This window comes from Pelodiscus sinensis, chromosome 27 (assembly GCF_049634645.1).
Source record: "Pelodiscus sinensis isolate JC-2024 chromosome 27, ASM4963464v1, whole genome shotgun sequence".
NCBI classification, from domain to species: Eukaryota; Metazoa; Chordata; order Testudines; family Trionychidae; genus Pelodiscus; species Pelodiscus sinensis.
The window spans coordinates 15,607,885-15,623,533 of record NC_134737.1 but is presented as its reverse complement, the minus strand read 5'-3'; the positions used below and the strand labels follow the sequence as shown (position 1 = coordinate 15,623,533).

The window sequence follows — 15,649 nt, the reverse complement described above, 5'->3', positions numbered from 1 at the left end:
CACCCTACTCCTGCTCCCTCCACCTCGCCCTTGTTCTGCTTCTCCCTGCCCCTGCACCGCCCCCAGCTGGTGGGAGGAGCTGGCTGCTGGTGCACCCCACTTTTCTCCCAGAGCACCCCAGAGCTGTCACCCATGCACAGAGCTGCTGAGGGTGCTGCTCCTGGCGGCTGTGGGAGAACTCAGAGGGCAGCACAGAGCCCCAGGGAGGCACCAGGATGTCCAGCTGCAAGCACACCTCCAATTGCAAGGTAGAATGCATGCACACGCCCGCCGCCTGAGCCCTCGATCGAGGATCTCCGCTTCTGGGACACCATTGGTCAGCAAATCCCATTACAGATGTCACATAAAACTCCGCCGTCTGCGGCTGCACAGGAGTCACGCTGACAACCGCTGTATTCCAGCTAGCGCTGCTCAGAACAGCCGTGAGGAGGCGTTCGGAAGTAACCTGCTTTATTCTTCCTGCATGGACCAGCAGAAACGGACAGACAGGAGGAGATAGGGGCCTGCGTTTGTAAGCCACTGGGCGGAGTTGAACCTGGGATCTCTGGGGTAGCGCAGGAGCCGTGACAGCGTGAGCTATAGAGCCAGATGGCTCACAGCTCGGGCGATACCGCTCCCTTGCTCTTATCTCGCGCTGTGCGAGGTCCACGTGCCGCTCCGTGGGACGGTGGCCCGCGCTAGGTGTGTGGGTTCCACTTTCACATTCCTTGGCACTTTTCCTTACTGGCCAGGAACAGGTTCCATCACTCTCAAAGGTCCCGGAGGCAAACCCGATCTCTCGTCACACTAGTCCTGCAAAGGGGAAGAACAGATCCCCAGCCCAGGAGCATGCGCCGAGGTTCCATGTGCACTGTGGCTGAGAACAGGAGGGGGAGCATGTTAACAACATACCAGCCTTTCAAGTGGACCTCACCCGACAGGCGCCTGGGGCTCAGCATCACTGTGTGCGGCACTGAGAGCCTCAGCCCAGATGTGCACTGTGCTAGGCGCTCTGCCCTGAGACCCGCGCCAGCCAACCCGCCACGCCAGAAACACTTGGGTGCCCAGGAGTTCAAAGCCCGGTTTTGCAGATGGGAACTGAGGCCTAGAGAGGAGACGACCTACCCAAGGACACCGGAAAGCTGGAGCAGAGCCAGGGGTCCTGAGTCACCATTAAACACTAAAGAAACCCAACCAAGTGCAAAGGCTGTTGTGCTCCTCCAGCTCCAGCTCCAGCAGTAGGAACATCGACGGGGCCAGGCCATCTAGCCCAGTAGCTTGTCTTGCGACAGTGGCCAATGCTAGGTGCTTCAGAGGGAATGAAGAGAGCAGAGGGATCCATCCCGCCAGATTGGGGGGCATTAGGAGGAGCATTGCCAGCAGATCCAGAGATGTGATTCTTCCCCTTTATTCGGCTCTGGGGAGGCCACATCTGGAGTATTGTGTCCAGTTCTGGGCCCATCAGTACAGAAAGGACGTGGCCACATTGGAGAGGGTCCAGTGGAGGGTGACCAAAACGACTGGGGGCTGGAGTGCCGGGGGGAGATTGAATTGGGGATAGACACGGGCAGGGCAGCATAAAGCACAGGCGTGTTACAGCTAAAGGAGCAAAGCACTTGCAGCCCGAGGCCCTGCGGCCAGCTGGGGCACCGCCATGCTCAGCACTGCGGGGCAAGGGACACATTGGAGCACGCACCCAGCAGGACCAAGCCCGAGGAGCGCCAGGCTGCAGCACTCAGTGCCCTTGCTCTGAGACGTGTGGGACGAGCAGAGGGGAGCGGGGTCGCAGAGACCGAGTTGCAGTGAGCTCAGCTCCCTGCCTGCAGCTCAGCACGAGCGCCCCTGGCAGGCGCAGGCCCCCGCAGCAGAGCCGGTTAGTCCCGTCCCGTGCATGGGCCTGGCTGGGAAGCCATTTTGCTGCCGATGGAGGTGAGCGGCCTTGGGCCAGCATGCCGCGCCGACAGGAACGGAGAGTTCTGTGGGGCAGAGAGTCGCCCTCTGCTCCCACTGGGGCCTCGTTACCACAGAGCACGGGAGCTGAGCTCATTAACACCTGCGTGGGCTCATTATCCCAGCGCGCAGCCACCCGGGGCCAGCAGCACCGCCCGGGTCCCTCCAGAGGCCTGCGCTGCTGAAATCCTGCCAGGAGAACAAGTGTCCGATTCAGCATGGAGGTGAATCAACACCCCTGGGGACACCTCTGAGCCAAGGGATAGTCCCAGGGTAAGACGGGATTCATCTAGAAACAGACTAATAGCCGCCTGCACCCCAGCAAAGGTAGCACTAGTCGGGCTCAGTGGGTGGGGCAGCGTGGCTCAGTGGGTGGGGCAGCGTGGCTCAGTGGGTGGAGCAGCGTGGCTCAGTGGGTGGAGCATGGAAACCTGGCTTCTCTCCCTGGCTCTGCCGCGGGCCTGGGGGTGTCACTCACGTCCCCTCTCAGGCTGCCAGCTACTCGCCACATTGCTGCATGCATACGTGGAGCATCCCTGCACCCAAGCCTGGGCCACGTGTGTCTGCTGAAAGCTGGTGCTCTGTGGAGTCTGTGTCTGTCGCACGTGCCCGTGTGACGCTCTCGTGAGGGGCGGCTACTCACTGAATAGTGACGCTGCGTGGACGCTGGGCCTTACGTGTCGCCAATACACAGCTGAGGAACCCTGCTGCGAACCTGCAGTCAGGCAAGTACCCCCGGCCTTGCCTGAAAGGGGCGTGGAGAGCGACTTGCTCGTGCTTGGCTCTGTTCGGGGGGCAGCGAGAATGGGATTCCCTCTGCGTGGGCAAGAGTATAAAAGGGTCCGTGGGCCTTTATCTTCACTCTGCTCGTCACTTCAGAAGCATCTTGGCTGTGAACAAAGGGCCCGGAAGGGCTGTTGACCCGTCCTAACACCGGGCGTATTCCGGAGACGGTTACGATCTTCCCATCCTGCACCAGGAAGTTTACGCGCAACGTATTTCGTCAACCGTTCTACTCGCAACCTTTTCCTTCTTTTTAGTAATAAACCTTTACGGGCGCAGCTGCTCTTTAGAGTAAGAGCTGAGTATAAATTGAGCTGGGACTGTGGCCAGTCCTTTGGGAGCGATGGAACCTGTTCGGAGGGGGGAGGTTGGTTTATAGCCTCTCCCCTGCGTAAGGAGCGGTGCTGGTGGTGGCACAGGGAACACTGGGGTGTCTGGGAATTGCCAGGGTGGCAGCTGAAGTGTTCTCCGTGACTGGTTTGGTGCCTTATAGCGGAGGAGCCCCAGTCTTGGGCTGAGAGTAACTCTGATTCTAAGTAATACGCCTTGATTTGACCCTCTTCCCACAGCCCTGTTATAGTACAACTCTACCCTCCAAAGCACCTTCGCAGAGATGCAATGTATGTCAGCAAAGGGGCTCTTTCGTCGGTGTGTTAATAAATGCAAAGTAACGCACATCGGAAAACATAATCCCACCTGTATGTATAATATGATGGGGACTAAATTAGCTGTTTCCATTCAAGGGAGAGATCATGGAGTCACCAGTTCTCTGAAAACAGCCACTCAACGTGCCGCGGCAGTGAAAAAAGCAAACAGAACGTTAGGAATCATTAAGAAAAGGGATAGAGAATAAGAGAGAAAATATCTTATTGCCTCTGTATGAAACCTTGGGATGCCCACCTCTTGGATACTGTGTACAGATGTGATCATCCCATTTCAACAAAGATCTCTTGGCATTGGAAAAGTTTCAGAAAAGGGCAACAAAAATTATTAGGAGTTTGGAACAGGTCCCATATGAGGAAAGTTCAGTAAGACTGGGAGTTTTCAGCTTAAAAAAGAGATGAGTAGGGAGGGGATAGGATAGAGGTCAATAAAATCATGACTGGTTTTGAAAAAGTGAATAAGGAAAAGTTGTTCACTAGGGGTCACTGAGTGAAATGAATAGGTAGCAGGTTTAAAATAAACAAAAGGAAGTACTTCTTCATGCAGTGCACAGTTAACCCATGGAACTCCTTGCCAGATGATGCTGGGAAAGCCAAGACTTCAAAGAAGAGCTAGATAAATTCATAGAGGAGGATAGGTCCATCAATAGCTATTAGCCAGCCAGAAGCTGGGAATGGGCCACAGGGAAGGGATCGCTTTATGATTCCCTGTCCTGTTCATTCCTTCTGGGGCACTTGGCATTGGGCACTGTCAGAAGACAGTACACTGGGCTAGATGGACCAGTTAGGTCTGACCTAGCATGGTGGTTCTTATGTTCTAATGGCCATAAGCCATTGGTGAGCTAACACACTAAAAAGCAAGCTCAGACAGGGAGGAGTGTAAAAATCTTGCTGGAGCATGCAGGGGTATATTGTCCAACCCCCTAATCATTTTGGTCGCCCTCCGCTGGACCCTTTCCAATGCGTCCATGTCCTTTCTATAGAAGGGGCCCCAGAACTGGACACAATACTCCAGATGTGGCCTCACCAGAGCCGAATAAAGGGGAATAATGACATCTCTGGATCTGCTGGCAATGCTCCTCTTAATGCAACCTAATATGCCATTAGCCTTCTTGGCTACAAGGGCGCCCTGTTGACTCATATCCAGCTTCTCATCCACTGTAACCCCCAGGTCCTTTTCTGCAGAACTGCTACTTAGCCAGTCGGCCCCCAGCCTGTACCAATACTTGGGATTCTTCCGTCCCAAGGGCAGGACTCTACACTTGTCCTTGTTGAACCTCATCAGATTTCTTGTGGCCCAATCCTCCAATTTGTCTAGGTCACTCTGGACCCTGTCCCTGCCCTCCAGCGTATCTACCTCTCCCCCTAGCTTAGTGTCATCCGCAAACTTGCTGAGGGTGCAATCCATCCCCTCATGCAGGTCATTGATAAAGATATTGAACAAAACCAGCCCCAGAAGAGGCCCAGCTCCCCCCCCCGACATGCAGCCCAGGCACACGAGGAGGAGACAGGTGTGGCCCATGGTCACACGCAGCGATGGGGAGCGTCAGACCTGCTTCACGCCCCCTCGCCCCAGCCCTGCCCGCCCCCCTCAGTGCCTGCTGTGCTCCCCTCTCCCGCCCGCAGCTTCCCTGAGCCTGCCCATGGAGCACCTGTGTGCCCGGCAGCCCGGCCGCCTCAGCAGCTTCCTTAGCCCGGCTTGGCAGTGGCTGGAGAAGCTGAAGCTGATGAGGGGGTTGATGCAGCGGTTGGCATAGGCCAGCAGGGTGCTCAGGTTGGATGCCAGGTACATGGGGCCTGTGCGGAGCAACTCATCATCCTTCGTGAGGAAGACCACCAGCCAGTAGGGGACCCACATAGCCACGAAGGTCACCACGGTGACCAGAGCCATGACTGTGGCGCGCCTGTTGCTCTGGAGGCTGGAGGCCGTGTGGCTGGCCAGTGCCCTCCTGACCCACAGGGCGCAGACAATCCTGGCGTAGCAGAGGATCATGAGGAGCATGGGGGGGAGGAACGCCGCTCCCCCCAGGAGCCGGTAGTACAGAGCCAGCTGCTGCCTGGGCATTTGGTTCACGCAGTACGTCTCCCCCTCCACCTGCACCGTTGCGTAGTGAATCCACAGGGGGACAGAGACGAGGGAGCCGAGCGCCCATGTGGACACGCAGACCCCGGCGCTGTGCCGCGGGGAGGCAGCCAGGGTGCACGTGGGGCGGAGCACCGCCACGTAGCGCAGCAGGGAGACCGCCAGCAGGCTGTAGAAGTCGGCGAAGACGATGGTGAGGGACAGGCTGTTGTAGGTGACACACACCACGTAGCCCCAGGGCCAGCCCTGGAACAGCACGTTGCCCAACGTCACCGGGACGTTGTAGAGGAAGAGGAGCAGGTCCAGGAGGGCAATGTTGACCAGCAGGGGCCCGGTCAGGCGGGAGACGTGGCTGGCCCCAGGTCTCAGGAGGTCTGGGATCAGGACCAGGAGCAGCAGGAGGGTCCCAGGGATGCCCAGCAGGAAGATGAGACAGTAGAGGGAGGCGAAGAGCCGCCGGGACTGGAGCAGGGAGAGGTCGCCCAGCCCGGAGCTGGGGCCGGCACTGGAGTTGGCCGTCATCGCAGGCGGACGCTCAGCTGCAGCCAGCCCCGCGCTCAGTTCTGGAAGCCAAAGGGCCCAGTCAGGGTGGCAGCCTGCCCCCCGCCCATCCAGCGTCACAGCAGCTTAGAGCAGCCTGCCCCCCGCCTACCCACCCAGCGCCGCAGCAGCTTAGTGGGCTCGCGGGGCCGCCTGCACCAGAGCGGCGGTTGGTGCCCTGGCTGCTGGGCGCTGGTCACACCCTGAGCAGTGTGAGTGGTGTCAGCCTGGCCTCAGAGAAAGCAGCAGGGTGGGGGCAGCCCTAGGAGACCTGCCCAAAGCCTGGCCCCCGCAGAGGGAACTAGGGGTTTGGGGCACGCGGGCCGGGGGAAACTCGGGGCAGCCGAGAAATTCTCAGACAAAACTTCCAGCTTCCTGGGACCAAAATACCAGAAATCCGGGGGGGAGGGAACAAATCTTGGCCAGACCAGGCCTGGTTATTTCTTGCTTCCTCTCCATTGACCTCCACCCCGGCATGACGGTTTCTGAAGGGCAGACAGGCTCCCTGAGCTCCTGCCCCTCCTGCCAGCAGGCTGGCGGCTCGGCTCACCGAGAGGGCAGCAGAGTGGGGAGCAGGAGGGAGGGGGGTTCAGCCGGTGAGCACGCCCTGCCAGACTCGCCCCATGGGCCGATCCTGCTCCCCCAAAGACAGGAACCGAACTTCCACGGGGCAGGGGCAGGGGCAGGGGCAGGGGCAGGCCAGCTGTCCGAGTTCCCGCCAAGCCCTGTCTACGAACCTGTTCCTCCGCGCTGCTCCTGGCCTGTCTGCTGGGGGCCCTCGGGTGCCCAAGCCTGGTGCCTGCTGCCGGAATCACCCGATTGAGCTGCAGTTGGGCAGCTGCTGGTCTTGACCCTGCCACTTTCCCCAGCCAACCCCTGCTGCTAATGAGCGGATTTATAAACTCCAGCCAGAAAACCCTCCGGAGGCGGCGCCGCCCTGCGCTGCCCAGAGCTGCCCGTCAGTCCCTCTGGCCGCGCACAGGCAGCCTGCTCTGGTGCAGAGGCAGCGCCCGCAAGCCCGGCTGAGCAAGGTGCCCCCTTCTGCCCCAGCTCCGCTACCCGAGAAGCCGGTGGGAATCCACCCCCTGGATCCGGCCGCCTCTGACCTCCTGAGGAGCGTGGCCCTCGCCTGGAGCCCAGCCCAGCCTGACACACGGCCGTGCTGCTTACAGGAGGAGGCCGGGGCACCATGCGGGGGGGTAGGGGCACTATCTGGGGGCATGTTGTGAAGCCGGGCAACAATTTTTCAGTGACCAGCAATTTTGCCCAAAACACGTTTGTGCCAATTCAGGGCAAATCAGGGGAGCGGCCTGTCTCTGGCCATGGGACGCAGCCGACCCGCTGCCCCGGGCTGTCACAGGCAAAGCAGCTGAGCCTGCCGAGCAAGTCACACCCCACGCTCACCCCCAAGACCTTCCGCTGGCTCCTCCTTGCTCTGCGACTGTCCCTGCTCGGCGGGGAGCCAGAGAACCGAAGCCTTGAGTGCAGGGGCAGATTTATCCACTTTAAACGGGCTCCAGGAGACACTGAATCCACATTCTAACAGGAGGGAGCTGAGAGACTCATCTGAGCTCCATTGATGTCCCACCAGCTCTGCCTGCTTGGCCAGGTGGGAACTGGGCCCAGCCATTTCCACCCTACAGCAGCTCAGGACAGAGCTCAGCCTATTAAAAAAGAGCAGAGCTCTGTAACGGCTTCGCTTTAACATCAGAGCGGCCAGACGGGGTCAGCCCAAAGACCCATCCAGCCCCGGGTCCCGCCTGCCCACGGTGGGCAATGCCAGGGGCCCAGAGGGAGCGAACAGAACTGGGAATCCTCACACGATTCCTCCCGTCAACCATTCCCAGCCTCTGGCAAACATGCCACTCAAGAGGGGCAGGAGCTGGGGACAGGCGTGTAACTAAGTGATGCTGGTCCCCGGTACCGCACTAGAGCCCTGGGAAGTGGGTGCCGGTTTATCCTGTCGTCACACTGGCTGATGCGGGTTGGTTATGGGAGTTTGGGACGTTGTGTCGAACACCATGCTGTCCACAGCGCTGGTCCCTGCAGATCTTTTATAAAGACAAATTGGGCTTCAGCAGAAACATTCTGCCTGCCCCGCAGCGTCGTTTCGGACTAACGGTGAGCTGGAGGGTGTCTTACTCCGACCCCTGTGTGATGGCGCGTCGGGTTTTTCCCCGTCTCCTGCACCCCCGTAGTGGAATGAACAGACTCCCCCAGCCAGTAGAACAGAGGGAGTTTATTGCTTCTCCAGGATACAGCACAGCACAGATGTCATCTGGTTCCAGGGCAGGCCTAGGATGCCTCAGCCCCCCTTGAGATGGGGGAGACTGGGCCCCTAAATTCCAGCCCCTTTCCCTAGGCTGTCTCCTCCATGCTCCCAGACAGAGACTAAAACTCTCTTCCAGCCCTGCCCCCAGGCAGGCGACATTCCACCTTCCTTTGTCTCTCTCCCTGGGGGGTAGCTGGTCGGACAGGTTGAGAGACCCTTGCCTAGTGACTCAGCCCCTGTCCTGCTGGGCCGTGCTACAGACAGCCGCCAGTGGGGGTCACCCACAGCCCCAGCATAGCAACCAGCAAGGCACCCCCACTACGTCAAACCCTGTAACCCGCGTTGCACAAGGAGCAAGGGCAGGCAAAGGAAGGGAGTTCACAATTGATGTAGCTGAAGTCACATCACTTAGTTTGACTTTTGCCCTGCTGGGCCGAGGTGCCCTGGCAGCCGGGCACACGGAGACAAGGGGGAATCAAATTTGTTCCACGTTTGCACAGTGAGTCAGGGCAGAATCCCACCGTCTGGGCTCCCATTTTCCCTGGCCTGGCCACTGGCCATAGGCTTCTCCCAGAGCTGGGACTGGGAGCCAGGCTGCCGGCTCTGGAGTCCCACCTGCTGTCACATTAACAGTGGGGTGTTAAATGGTGGCACTTTTTCTTGTTTGGCGTTTGGTTTTTATGTGTAAAGAGCCACTTGACTGCAGGAAGGGAAAGGTTGTTCCTGCTTTTGTAATGCCCTAAAATCAAACAAGTTAAAAACCTGCCACTTCCTTCCCCGGGTGCCGCGGGGCCGGTCAGACAAGGGAGAAGTGGCAAGTTTCTGCAATCTGGCGTGTACCACCCCTGCATTAACCGCCTTCAATGCCAGCGCTGGCCGCCGGGGCAGAAAGCGCTTTCTAGAGGCCCCCGTGCCCCGTGGCAGAGCAGGGACAGGGCCTGGTCCTTCTAACGGAAACACCCCGCGTGGGCAGGTAGAGCTAGAGGCCTTCTCCCTCCCTCGGGCTGCAGCCGTGGGCACTTGGCTGGAAATGCCAAGCTGCAGGATTTGCCTTTCCCTGCCAAAGCCCAGGTGTGAGCGGGAAAGGGGGCAGTTGGGGGAACACTCGGGAACAGGGAGGGTCCCCTACACCACACGGTCACTTCTGTGAACCCTCCACCTTCCATCCCACTCATTTCCCCCCCCCCCCCCCCACACACCTGCTAAACTGCAGCCTGATTTACTGGCAGCCGGTCTAGGTCATTACGCGGGTGTTTGCGTCCTCCAAGGCCCTGCAGACATCATTAACGCCCCAAATAGCCCATCATTAGCACAGATCCTCGAGTCCCGCAGTGCTTATTAAGAGCTCTCACCTCCATGGCAGGGCCAGGTGAGCAGCCTCCTCTGGGGAAGGCGTGACTCGTAGGGATCAGCGGTGCGGCCCAGGGGACGCGGTGCCACCAGCCAAGGCTGCTCACACGTATTTACGGGCATGCGGAGCCGCGGAGCAGCCGTGGAGCGGGAAAGGAATCGACGGGGTGGATTTTGCAGCCCACTGTGTCCACAAGCAGGTGGGATGCAGGCACAACTTGCTGTGGAGAACGGAGCAAACTCCAGCCTAGGGCCCGCACCGAGCAGCCCGTCGTGTTACCCTAAAACAGGGGCTGAGGCAGCAGAGTGCCTGGCTGGGACAGGGGTGCACAGAGCAGAACGCCCGAGCCCAGCACTAGGTCTGGGTCACACCAGCGGGAGAGATGCACCCTGCTTTGAGTCCCTCATTCACCGGCTGTCACTGACCGTGGCCTGGCCCAGGCCCCCCCCACCCGCTCCTGCTCTTCCCTGCAGATGTGATGGTCGCTGATCTAGGGACTTGGTCAACAGCGCAGCTCTTCTCGGAGGCCCCCAAGCCCCACGCAGCATGCTGGCTCTCGCAGCTCATCGCCCCAGTGCCCAGGAGTGCAGCTTGTTCCTCACTCTGCTTCAGTGCCCAGCCCCTGGGTCCTGCGCTTTCCAAAGCCTGGGGAGACGCTGGGGACGAACTGCCCTTGAGCATGTGTGGGGGGTGAGGGGGGCGGCTCCTGAGTTAGACCTTGGAAGGGAAGCAGGAGGATGGATCCATTATGGCCTCTACACTCACCCGACAGCCACCTGCTTCAGCTGGACCCCGGGGACTGCACCGATCCCCGCAGGCGTCCCACGCTCATGGTGGGCGGTGGGAGCACAGCACGGGGCTTTCCTAACCGGATGAGTCAGGTTCAGAGGAGGAGCCGAGTTAGTCCGTAACTGGAACAACTTAAAAAACAAAGGCTGTGTCTAGACTGGCAAGTTTTTCTGCAACAGCAGCCGCTTTTGCGGAAAAACTTGCCAGCTGTCTACACTGGCCGCTTGATTTTGCGCAAAAGCACTGACGTTCTACTGTCCGAAATCAGTGCTGCTTGTGCAAATGCTTTGATGTTCCTGTTCGGGCAGAAGCCCTTTTCCGGAAATGTTTTTGCGCAAGAGGGCCAGTGTAGGCAGCTAAAAACTGTTTTGCTCAAAAAAGCCCTGATGGTGAAAATGGCGATCGGGGATTTTTGCAGAAAAGCGTCCATGCCAATCTAGATGCTCTTTTCCGCAAATGCTTTTAATGGAAAAACTGGAGTATTAAAAGGCCAGATCCAAGAATAAATAAGGGAAGGGTGGGAAAGGAGAGAAAAAAAGACAGTGAATAGATCCATGCTCACCAAGCAGTACACTGGGATCTGCCAGTAGATCTTGGAGCCTCTGGCAGGGGATCCTGACTGGTTTGGCCAGGAAGCTCTCAAGTGCTGGCCTCCCCGCACTGCACAGAGAGAAGGGGATGGAGGGAGCTCTCTCACACCCCGCTCTCATCTCCCGACCCAACACGCACCTGGGGGCTGTTCCTACCTGTACTGCTTGCAAAGTGGCTTCTTTCCGGCTCGTGACAGGTCTGTGCATTTCACAACTTTCACTTCTCTCTCCTGCTTCCATGGAATTCTGGGAGCAGCGAGTTCTCAAATGCCCAACCTGTTGCGGCTGGAGTCATTATCCCTGTGGGAATTGCTGCTCCTGGCATGTCCCTGCAGAGGCAGAGCAGGGCGTCTGGTCTCCACATGCTGTGCTAGGCTGCAGACACCGCTCCTGCAGCTCCCAGGGATCAGTAACAGAGCTGTGGGCAGTAGAAGCTGTGGGCTGGTGCCAGTAGATATGGGGCAGTGCATGGGGCCACTGCATGCCAGCTGCTTTCGGGAGAGGTGCAGGGATGGGACAGGCGTAAGCCGCCTTAACCCCACTGCTCCATCCCTGGGGAGATTGTCTGGCAGCTCCCAGCTCCCTGACTGAACCCACAACCCTGCCCTCCCCTGACAAATCCCCACGGCCACTCCAGCACACACCCCACCTCCCCGCCTTGGGGGTGCCCCTTATCCTGCCTTCCTAATGGGGGAGACAGCTGTATCCCTGGGGCAACAGGGGTTGGCTGCCCGAGTGGGGGGAGTGGGGCAAGGTAGGATTTGAGTCCACCATGCTGTGCTGCATCTGCAGATGCTGTACGCCCTCGGGCACTCCAGACCCCCCCACCCCCCGTTACCTTCAGAGGGCCCCTTCTCATGTTGGCTGTCTGGCTGCTCCCAGCGGGGACAGGAGCAGGAGGGCAGGACTTGGGCTGCTGACTCGCCAGGCCAAGGCCCTACCCCCTAAGACACCCCATCACCCTATCTTCCTGAGTGGATGGAGGGGGCTGGGATCCAGCCCACCCCCCTGTGCTCCAGAGGCTGATGCCCCATCCCCCAGTTCACTGGAGAGCCCATCCCACCTTCAGCAGGTCCCTTATCCTGCTTTCCAAATGCAGCAGCCATGTTGGCTGCCCCACTGCTCCCCAGGGGAGCGGGACTTGAACCCACGACCACGCATTCCCCAGAACGCCCTAACCCCTAATCCTCTCCAGAGCCACGCCCACCCCCCTGCACCTTCAGCAGGTCCCTTACCCTGCCTCCTTAATGCAGGAGCCAGCTCCCTGGAGCAGCCTGTGCTGGCTGGCTGACCGCCCCCAAGATGGGAGGAGTGTGGGGAGGGACTCAAGCCCCCAACTCTGCATGCCCCAGGCAAATCCCCAGGCCACTCCAAACCCACCCACCTCCCTACCTTCAGGGTGGCCCCTCCCGCACGACAAACCCCTTGGCCCAAGCACAGAGCCCGCACCCCAACCCCTACCCCAGCCTGGTGAGAGAGTGAGATACGGGGAGGGGGATGGAGCGAGCCGGACGAGGCTACAGAGAAGCTGGGTGGGGGTGGCTGGGTTTGGGGTGGATCCTGCCCAGCAGACGTTGAGCGAGCTGGTGCGAGACAGGCTGGAGCCCACGGGACTCGTGTTACTGTAGTGACAGCAGACCGGCTCCACCGCCGTGCGTTCAGCAGGCAAGCAGCCCCTGCAAGACTCCATGGCGCCTTCCCACAGGCCCGTGGCTGACCAGGCTGCACAGCGGCTCCCCTGTCCCCAGTCTGTCACAGGCGGGCCCAGGAGGAAGCAGCTGGGGGTTGGTCCAGGGCCACAGGGCGGCCGAGTAGCAGCCCCCGCGCAGGCGACACAGAGTCCACGTGGTTTTTATTTCTAACCCCAATATCGCAAATATACAGAAAGCCCCAGTACAAAGTCAGCCCCAGCCCCGACCAGCTGCACATAGCTCAACCCGCCCCCCCCCCCCCCCCCTCGGACAGTTATACCCCAGCCTGGCTTATTTACAGGACTGGCTCCGTGGCTCCAGGTGCCTCCCCCCAGACACACAGCGCACGGGCGGGCAGAGGCTATGACTTTAGCAGGGGCTGGGCCGTGGGCACCCAGCCCCGTGGGCATGCGGAGAAACCAGCTGCTGCAGGAGCTACGTGCTGGGGGCCGAGGCACCGCACCCGCAAGACTGCCTCCCTCCCCCCACCGAGCAGCCTGCCTCTGCACGGGGCAAACGCTGCCCTCCAGCAGGCACAGAAAAGACCCAGGCCTGCAAGGGAAACAGGCTACTAGAGCCAGCTGGCCTGCATGGGGTTATGGGCCCGGCCGGCTGGGCTGCACACGGCCGTGCAGAGCCCCACCTTTCCCAGCCGGGGCGTACAAGCGAGCCGACACTGCAGCCCGGAGCGCTGGCGTGTCCCGCGGTGCGGCCGGCCCCTCGCGCATGGCGCTGGGTGTGCAACGCCGCAGGGCAGAGCCTGAGCCCGCGCCAGAGCAGTGGGGGGAGGAGGGGCGCTAAGACAGCCACAGGGACAGGCCCAGAGTCCGGGGACTCGCCGCGCCCGCCTGTGTGGGGTTGAGCCGTGGCCTGGCGGCTTGGCCTGCACTGCCACTGCACCGGGCAAAGGGCAGCGAGTGGCACCCGGCCCAGCGGGAGGAGACCGCTCTGTGCGTTTTCTGTCCACGCCCCGCGCACCAAGGCCAGCCCCACACCCGCTTAGCCTGCCCAAGGAAGGGGACGGGGCCACACTGCAGCGGGCGTGTGGAAACAGCAGAAACCATCTGCCCCCCACCGAGGGAGGGGGCCAGGCCCTGAGGGCCCTGTTCATAGGAGCCGGAGGGCTGCCACGGCCACAGCAACAGCACCACTAGGAGCTGCCAGGCCGCTTGAGGGGAGAGGAGAGCGGCTGCCCCCGCGCAGGGAGCCGGGGCCCTTGGCCAGAGGGCTGCCAGATCCACCGGGGACAACAGGCCCAGCCCCGGGGCACAAACCAAACAGATTTATTGCAGCCCCAGCGTCAGTCGCACCAATTCCTAGAACTACACCCAGCCCGGCGCTTGCCCCTTCAGCCCTTTGGCTCCAGCTGCGGCCGCGAGCCGGACTCCGCTCTGCCGCCGCGCGGGCCTCATCCAGCCCCTCCTCACGCCAGACCGAGGAGCAGCCCCGGGCCGGCAGGGGCCCCGCAGGGAACTGGCCACGCGCCGTGGCAGCCTGTGGGGAGCTGCAGCTCACGTGGGCCAGAGGCTGGGGATGTGGCAGGGCCACGCAGAGGCAGGGAGGAGAGCGAGGGGCCGGCTCTGCGCAGGGAGAGCTGGGCCTGGGTGACGGCGGCGCAGGGGAGGCGGCTTCCCCTTCCTATTTCGCCTTCCTTGAAAGAGCCACGAAATCTCCTCACAAGAGAGTTCAATTCCCCCCTCCCCCGCTCTGGGCGCCCGGGGGCTGCAGTGGCTCGCAGTGCAGAGTCCCTCGCACGGGAGGCAGCAGGAGTGCACGGTCCCTCGCACGGGAGGCAGCAGGAGTGCACGGTCCCTCGCACGGGGGACAGGCAGCCAGCTGGGAGGCGCGTGGGCTGGAGGAGGCGCTTGCAGTTCTGCAGAGCCGGGGCGGCGCCCAAACCCCCTGGTCCCCGCACCAGCGAGCCGCCTACTCCAGCAGGTCCTGAGGAGAGAACAGCAGCGCTCACCCTCGGGCAGGCAGCGCCCCAGCCCCCACCCGGCGCCCTGCCCCGGAACGGGTGAGAGCAGGACACCTGCCTGTGCCACCCCCGTGCCCGGCCAGCCCCGGGGAGCGCAGTAGCTTGGGTGGGCGGGCGAAGCCACCGGCCAGCACAAGCCTGCGCCTTGGCCGAGCGCCCCCGGCTCTGACAGGCCGGCTGTGGGGGGGTGGAGGGGCAGCATGATGCCGCTGTGCTGGTCTCCTGGGCAGAGCGTCCCCCGGGGAGGGGCTGGGCACTGGCTTGTGGCTCTCGGGTGACGCTGGCAGCCAGCCCTCCCCGCCAAGGCCGAGCGGGGCCCAGGATCCTGCGGGCCCCAGCACATTCAGCCCCACTGGCAGAGGCAGGCGGGGCCCTAGTGCAGCCCCAGGCTCCCTCTGCCGCTGGCGAGGTCTGCACTGCACCACCGCTGCTGCTCAGGGGAGCAGCTACAGGCCCCTCCGCTGCATGGACGTTTCCAGCCCCTCCCGCAGCACCAGCCCGGCACCCCAACCACAGGGCACCACCCACCTCGTCGGAGTCGTCGTGGTAGCCGCCTTTCTGAGCCGGGCCGGCTGCACACGGAGGAGCATCGACCCCTTCCACCCCGCTGGCCTCGGCGTGCTGCCGCAGGACGGAATAGCGATGCACCAGGAACCTGGGGAGCCAACACGGGGTCAGGGCCGCGCCGTGCGGCCGGCTGCACCTCCAACGAGTCCTGGCAGCTCGGGGAGCACAGCAGCCAGCACGGGAATGCAGCTGCCTCGGGGCAAAGCCAGCCGCTGCTTAACAGCGCAACACCCACTGCCTGGCCGCCGGCAGGGAGGGGCAGAGGGGCGCCCGCCTGGAAGCCCGGGGAAAGGCAGCCAGTAGCTCCGGGGCTGGCCAGGACCGCGCCACCCCCCCTTCTGAAAACTACCCCGGGTTTCGCAGCCCAAAGTGGCCGAGGCCACCGTCTGTTGGCCCGGAAAGCACGGCCCCAGC

At 61.5% G+C, this 15,649-nt stretch overlaps 2 protein-coding genes across 5 annotated transcripts in view; both read right to left on the bottom strand.

Moving 5' to 3' along the window:
* Positions 1–4,965: 4,965 nt before the first annotated feature.
* Positions 4,966–12,990, bottom strand: LOC102454327 (galanin receptor 2a-like). The gene is made up of 2 exons (XM_075909856.1): positions 6,735–12,990; positions 4,966–6,020 (listed from the first exon to the last, which is right to left on the bottom strand). Exon 2 carries the CDS (start codon positions 5,977–5,979, stop codon positions 4,966–4,968), a length of 1,014 nt encoding a protein of 337 aa, XP_075765971.1. The 5' UTR covers positions 5,980–6,020; positions 6,735–12,990.
* A 967-nt stretch (positions 12,991–13,957) lies between these two features.
* Positions 13,958–15,649, bottom strand: part of PSMA5 (proteasome 20S subunit alpha 5) — a 64,776-nt gene continuing 63,084 nt past the window's right edge. For all 4 annotated transcript variants that reach the window (XM_075910389.1, XM_075910390.1, XM_075910391.1 and 1 more), the window contains 2 exons: positions 15,197–15,323; positions 13,958–14,631 (listed from right to left, as the gene is read on the bottom strand). In XM_075910389.1, the coding sequence (XP_075766504.1) occupies positions 14,617–14,631; positions 15,197–15,323 (142 nt within the window). In that variant the 3' untranslated portion in view covers positions 13,958–14,616. The remainder of the gene's footprint in view (positions 14,632–15,196; positions 15,324–15,649) is intronic.

What these genes read in the sequence shown, in the direction of transcription:
- LOC102454327 (XM_075909856.1), bottom strand. Translation starts at nt 5,979, where the DNA reads ATGACGGCCAACTCCAGTGCCGGCCCCAGCTCCGGGCTGGGCGACCTC.